Here is a 7,242-nt window from a genome sequence, read left to right on the forward strand (position 1 = left end):
TCCAGCCTGGTGTACAGAGTTCCAGGTCAGCCTGCACTACAGGGAGACCTTTTCCAAAATAATAAAATAATAATAATAATAAAATAATTAGTAAATAGGATGTTGGGCACCAGGGGAGGGAACTGAACTGGGACACTGGAAAAGGCTGGGATGACCATCTAGGCCAGATTTAAGGAGGCCGGGTGGGTGGTCTTCCGGGAGTCTTACCCTCTGCACTCCCCCTGCACCGTTGCCTGCGGACACATCCACCTCATATCGGATATGGGTGGTCATCGGTGCCCCAGGAGGTGGCAGCCAGCGCAGCACCACGTGGCTGCCTTCCTCAGCCCGTCGTGCCAGCAGCCCTGTGGGGGCGTCCAAGAGCACTGCCAAAAGCAAAGTGAGGTGGATCAGACGGAGGAAGCCTGAGTTTTCGAGCCCCTACCCCATGTCTCTCCATTCCCCTGGAACCTACCTACTTCATTGATGTGGATGATACGGTGATAGCGCAGAGTCCCGGAGGTGGCTATGACTCGCAGTTCCAGGGGCACGAAGCTTGATGTGTCTGCGGTAGGCAGTGAGCACCAGAAACGCACTGTACCGCGGGTTGTAGGCGCCTGGTGCAGGCCACACGACTTTCGTGATTCACCCCTGTGTGCCCAGGCACCCGAGAAGAAAAGGTTGAACACTTGGCAAGGCGGGAGGTGCCTGAGGTTCTCTCTCTCTCTCTCTCTCTCTCTCTCTCTCTCTCTCTTTTTTCCCCTGTGCTCTAGTTTTCTTGTTAGAATGAGGATAATATAATCTACCTCATTAAGATTTTTGTTGAGGATCTGGCATTAGTGTGCCCTCATTAAGGTGTACTGCTATTAACTGTTACAGTTAGGATTTTTATTCTCCTTTCTGATTGGGTTGTAGTAGAAATAAAAGCTAACATTTACTGTCTAACTAGTTTCTGCAGAGTTCCTTACTGTGTGATCCACACTATAGTCCACACCAGGAAGTAACTGCTCTTATTTACAGAGTCAGGAATTTTCCCAGTTAAGATAGTAAAGGATAACTAGGAATTAACCTAAATCTGACTCAAAAAATTCTGTTTTTCTATAACTCTGCATTTTAGCTACAAAGTAAATAAAGTGATTTTCCTTCTTATTCATTTTTTTTTCATGTAGAGTAAAATATACTCATCCAGTCTTTCAGGAAGTCAGATATGAATATCGTTTTCTGTTGTGTAATCTTTTTCATTTATCAAGATTATATTAAAAGAGATGATTCAGTTGTGTACAAATTTGTTCTTTGGCTTATTAACTGTTGTTTTAATTATATAAATTCTGATTTTGTAGGCAATTTTAGTTCATTTATGCAGAAGGAAATTTTTGAGCAGCCAGAATCTGTTGTGAATACAATGAGAGGAAGAGTCAACTTTGACGACTATACTGGTAATGACATTTACTACTTCTTCATTTCAGTTCTTCATGGGGGTACCCTTAGCAACATAGTCATTTATTGTCCTTTATATAGCCTTATGGAACAGCTATAACTGCCAGACATCAGGGTGTGATTCCGCCTCACTACAGAACTAGAATAGTCAGATTCATAGAGACAGAAAGTGGGTTAACAGTACCAGGTGCTGGGGGAGAAGTAGGGAGTCATCATTTTATAGTTTTCTCCCAGGGATAATGAAAAGTTCTGGAGTGGGAGAATGGCGACGGGAACCTCACAGTGTGGATGTGTGTAATGCTACAGAATGGTACACTTAAAAACAGTTAAGAGAGTAAGTGTCACATACTGGGTACCTGCTATGACTGTCAGGGACAGTTATAGGCATATCCTGGACACTGTGGCTTTTGAAATGAAATAGACCTATTTTGTTTGATGGGAAGATTACATGTATCTGCCAGGATAGGTTTCTTTCATAACTGAGCAAAAGTATAAACTTATCCAGAGGTTTTTCATGATGCCTGTCCCCTCCTCCATGTTTAAGGTAGAAGTCAGAATTCAGTACTGGTCTCTAGAACATATATCATAGGAGTTCATAGACATCTTACGACCATAGATTTTTAGTCTCCAACTCATCTCAGACAGGAGGAAAGTATTTGGAATAATCTTGCCCTCAAAGTTCTAATAATGTATAAGGGGGGTAATATATAATTAACAGTTTAAAGAAAAGTAAATTATAATTCATAGCATTAGAAACACAGGTTAATGTTCAAATGCTTAAAGTTTAATGTTGAATTTAGGAAATATAGAGAATGAGTCGCTATTTGTGGAAAAGGGTGTTGGTATAAGGGAAAGCCTCATGAAGTAAGAGGGTATGTGTTTAAAAGGTGTAAATAGGATGGGGTCAAGTGGCAGCACTCAGAAGAGCAGTAGCTAAGGTGTCAGTGTGAAAACCATCAGGAAACTACTCATAGTATAACCTATAGTGTGTGTCCCAGATCTATTACTTGAAGAGATATAAAAGGAAATCTAGGAAAGAAGGTGAAAGGAATTGCTAGTGGGGGCAGTTGAGTGCTTATTGTTATAGAAGCTGCAGAGCCCTCAAAGACTGGGTTACCAGGGCCATTTTTTGGAGCTTTACTAAGGTGAACTGGGGGCCAGTGTCCAGTGTGAAGGAGGAGTGAGAGCCTGGACTGCACTTATTAGTAGGTTGTTGTTCTGTCTGGGACACAACAAAAAGAGGAGGAGGGAAGGAGCCATGGGATAGCAGGAGCAGGGAAATGAAAAATCCATATCCGTCTGTGAAAGGGGAGACCTAAGAGACACAGAAAATACCACTATTTTTAGGTATATATGGATTTAAGGTCAGGAAAAAGATTTGTGAAGGGAAGAGAATGAGACAAACTTTGAACACTTCATGGTGTACCTTTATCCCTGTCCCTGTTGTGTCATCCTGTGTTCCCAAGGCCCATCCTGAGGATAAAACTAGAGTCTTATTGTGCTCTCAGTTTGAATGTCTTGCAAAAGGTCATATTGTTAAGTAATTGTCTCCATTTGTTCCAGTGATGTTCCAGAGTACTCCACCTTCCTTAAGTATTCTTGCCATTTCTGGTAGTTATTGGCTTGTGTTTCAGATCTAGACTTCTCTCAAAAGCATTAGCAAACCAGATTTGATGGCACATGCTTGGAAGGCTGAGGCAGGAACATCAATGGATTGAGGCCAGCCTGGGCTACTACACAGAATCTGTTTTATACACCCATATAAAAGCCATTTTAGACCTTGGAGGATTCCTAGAACTACCTTAAAAACCACCAAGGAATTTTCTAGGACTAAGTTTAAGTAACATGGTATCCAGCTAATGTCATCTTAACCTCTCAGTTGTCTTGGTGATCATCTGTACTCCTAACCTCTCTAGTATTCTGTCTGCTTTATATCTAGCTTTCTTTTGCATGACCCCACCCTAGCTTCAGCCCTTGTTTCCTGTTTTTTAGCCATATTTTTGGTTTTGAATTAGTAAGTATATAGCAGTGCAAAGTAAAAGAATAAATAGAAAAAGACAGACTGATTTCTATAGATAGATAGGAATATAGGTAAATGGCAAGATAGATAGCAAAACATCAAATTGGATGCTCAAAGTTATCCAGCAGAAATTTACTAAGGAAGCCCCTTGAAGGCAGTCAGCTGGAATTCCCCATTGAGAGTGTCCTAGGCAAAGCAGAGTGTCCCCTCCAGTAAGGCTTCCAAGTAAAAGAACAATTAACAAATAGAGAAAACATCATCAAATTGGGACTCACAGCGTCTAGCAGAAACCATCTGGGGAAGTTGAGGCAGTCAGCTGGAGTTCCCAACTAAGCTTTCGCTCATTGAAGAGCTTCCCATGGCTGAATTTCCAGCTTCTCTTTCCCCCTTACAGGCACTTCTATATCATGGGATAAGCAATAGTAACACCCACTGGAAATGGTTTACCTTCCGGCTGTTCTCAGGGGCATCCACACAGTGTTTTTACTCTTGAGCTGTTTTGCTGTTTTCTTCCCTCCCTGTCACAGAGTTAGAGGGGCCAGCCCATCCTTGGAGGACACTTTGAGTCAAACATGTTTGGGTCTGAAGTCGGGGGAGGCAAACCCACTTCCAGACCTAGCTTCTCAGTGAGTTCATACAACACGTGACATTTTTTTTTTTTAATCATAGAAAATAAAGAATTAGGCAAATGACATTTTACTAATGTATTGTGTGTTTCCCTTCCCAAACCTTTACAGCATGTGCTATGGAAACATTGTGGTCTGATATGTAGCAGCTTGATCTAGTAGCAAGCACAGGAGACCCTTTTGGTTAGAATGAACCAGGTGATGGTCACATGGGACTCGAAAGCCATAAGAAGTAGTCTCCATATGGACTGGAAAGTTGGCTCATCAATTAAGAGCACTGGCTGCTCTTACAGAGGACCTGGATTTGAATCCCAGTACCCACATGGCGATTAATAGCTGTCTATAGGTCCAATTCCAGGGGATCTAATACCCTCTTCTGTCCTCTGAGGGCATTGAATGACATGGGTGTACTTACATACGTGCAAGAAAAACACTCATACACATAAAAATAAAGTTTTTAAAAAGTAGTAGTGATTATATTTTTAAAAACATTTTATTTATATTTTATATGTGCATGAGTGTATTGCCTGCATGTATGTGAGTGTACCCATGTCATGCAGTGCCTTGGAGGTCAGGAGAGGGCTTCAGATTCCCCTGGAACTGGAGTTAAGGACTGTTCATAGCCACCATGTGGGTGCTGGGAATTGAACCTGGGTCCTCTGCAAGAGCATCAGTGCTTTTAACCCCTGAGCCATCTCTCCAGCCCCAAAAAGTATTAGTGTGGATTATATTCTGTCATTTGGGAAACCAGAAACTCTTTTTGTGGTTGATTTATTTTGTTTCTACTTTGCTGGTGTGTAATGTGGTGTTTGATATGTATGCATGTGGAGACCAGAGGTTAACATTGGGTGTGTTCCTCAGTCACTCTCCACTGTGTGTGTGTGTGTGTGTGTGTGTGTGTGTGTATTTTTTTATTGAGCTTTTGTATATTTCATCTACCTTATGTTTTTGAAACAGTCTCTCACTGAACCTGGAGGTCACTGATTTGCCTAGGCTGGCTGACCAGTGAGTCCCAGGAATCTGCCTGTCTCCAGCTTCCTAGCACTGGAATTGCAGGCACCTACTGTTGCACCCAGTTTTTTACATGAGTGCTGGAGATTCAAATTCAGATCCCCATGCTTATACAGCAAACATTTTAACCACTGCTTATGTTTGTTTGCTTGTTGATTATTTGGCTTTGAGGCAATGTTACTTTGTAGTCAGGTTGGCCTGGAACTCACTATGTAACTCAAGTTGGCCTCAAACTCACAATCCTATTGTCTCAGCCTTCTAAGTGCTGGGATCATAGGCATGCACTCCTGGCTTTGCTATTCAGTAAAACAGAGTATAAAGTCATTGAATAAAATAAAAAGTCAAACATGCACCTTGGTTTTATAGTACAATTAAGATAGAGAAAGAGTGAGTAGATAAAGAGAACAGGAGCAGAGGAAGGTAATCAAGGGTGAGACCACAGGTAGACAATGCCCTCAAGGAGACACATCTTCCTCAGTTGGGCCCTAAGCTATCAGTATGGAGGTCTGACAGTCACTTAGGTCTTGACCAGGATAGTCACCTAGAGGTGCTCAAAAGTCTAGGTGAGCAATTGAATGAATGTTGAATGATACTTTCCCCCAGGTAGAAAACTAGTCTATGTAGAAAGATCCATTAAAAAAAAAGACACACACTGAAGAACACATAAAAACTACAGAGAAAGTAAAAGAGGACACTCTCACCTTTTTCAAGGAGAATTTCAAGATCAGATTTTTATTCTTTAAAGTTCACTGTGAAAGATCATTCTGGCGTGTGTGGAGAACAAACTCTAGGATACTGAGGGCAGAAGAGAGGAGAGAATGTTGCTGTCTTCCTCAGAGAGATGCTGGTCTATAGGGATTTCAGTGGAGGGATGTGGAAGATGGACATGCTGGGAACTGAACCCCAGCTCTTCACCAGTGCTCTTAACCACTCAGCAGTCTCTCTAGCCCAAATTTCTTTTTTTCTTACATTGATTTATTATACGTGGGTGTGGGTTGGGTGTACATGCAATGGTGTGCATGTGGAGGTCAGAGGGCAACTTGGCAGGCAGGAGTTGGTTCTCTTGTTCCATTATGTGGGACCTGGGGCAGAACTCAGGTAATTTGGTTTTATGTGTATGAGTGTTTGTCTGCATGTATATGTATGTAACATGTACATGCCTGGTGTCCATGGAAGCCAGAAGAGGATGTTTAGATTCCCTGGAACTGGAATAACAGGTGATTGTGAGCTACCATGTGGATGCTGGAAACGGAACCTTGGTCCTCTGCAAGAGCATTAAGTGCTCCAAGTCCTGAGCAATCTCTCAAGCCCCAAATCTTTTTTTTTTTTTTTTTTTTCAAAGACAGGGTCTTCATGTAGCCCCAGTTGGCCTGGAACTTGCTATGTAGACCCTCTGCCTCCTGAGTGTTGGGATTGGGATTAAAGGTGTGCTCCACCACACCTGGCTCAAAATAATCATTCTTAATGTAAAATTCTGTTTATTTTTTTTTTCTGAGACAGGATCTTGCTAAGTTGCCCAGACTAACTTTTTCAAATGACTCTGCTGCCTCAGCTTCCTAATAAAATTCTGGGTTTTGACAAATCTGTCTATGAGCATTGTCAATCCTGATATCTACAGAGTCAAGGCATAGGACAGTTCTTTCACTCCAGAAACTTCCTTATTCCCATTATCAGCTTCTCCCCAAATCCAGCTGTATTTGCTGTGTGTGTCCCTATAGTTCAGGTTTTGTGGTATCTTTTAGTCTTCAGAGAGGAATGTAAAAATGACCAAAACCAGAATGTAGCCAATGCCTATATAGAGCATTGTAGGGGGTAAGGTTAGTGCAAGTTTGATGAAGGCCCAATTAAGCTGTGAGCTATTAACTTACATAACTAATACTGGTGTTCTTCTGAAAAGGAATGTGAATTGCTTAAAATAGTAATATTTCTCAAGTAGACAATGAATTTTGATTGCCTATTTTATATGGTTCTTTTCTAAATAAGTATATGCACAAACTTTTGTTTTAGTGAATTTGGGAGGTTTGAAAGATCACATTAAAGAGATCCAGAGGTGTCGGCGTTTGATTCTTATTGCTTGTGGAACAAGTTACCATGCTGGTGTAGCAGTAAGTAGCCTCTTAACTTTTTATTTTATTTACTTATTTTTACAAAACTTTATTTTTTTTTAAT

At 41.4% G+C, this 7,242-nt stretch overlaps 1 protein-coding gene across 1 annotated transcript in view; it reads left to right on the forward strand.

The window, feature by feature from the left end:
- Positions 1 to 7,242, forward strand: part of Gfpt1 (glutamine--fructose-6-phosphate transaminase 1) — a 58,262-nt gene that overhangs the window by 24,919 nt on the left and 26,101 nt on the right. The window contains exons 11-12 of the mRNA XM_008848058.2: positions 1,320 to 1,415; positions 7,081 to 7,178. Coding sequence (XP_008846280.1) covers positions 1,320 to 1,415; positions 7,081 to 7,178 — 194 coding nt within the window. The remainder of the gene's footprint in view (positions 1 to 1,319; positions 1,416 to 7,080; positions 7,179 to 7,242) is intronic.

This window comes from Nannospalax galili, unplaced genomic scaffold (assembly GCF_000622305.1).
Source record: "Nannospalax galili isolate Female #2095 unplaced genomic scaffold, S.galili_v1.0 scaffold204, whole genome shotgun sequence".
NCBI lineage: Eukaryota > Metazoa > Chordata > Mammalia > Rodentia > Spalacidae > Nannospalax > Nannospalax galili.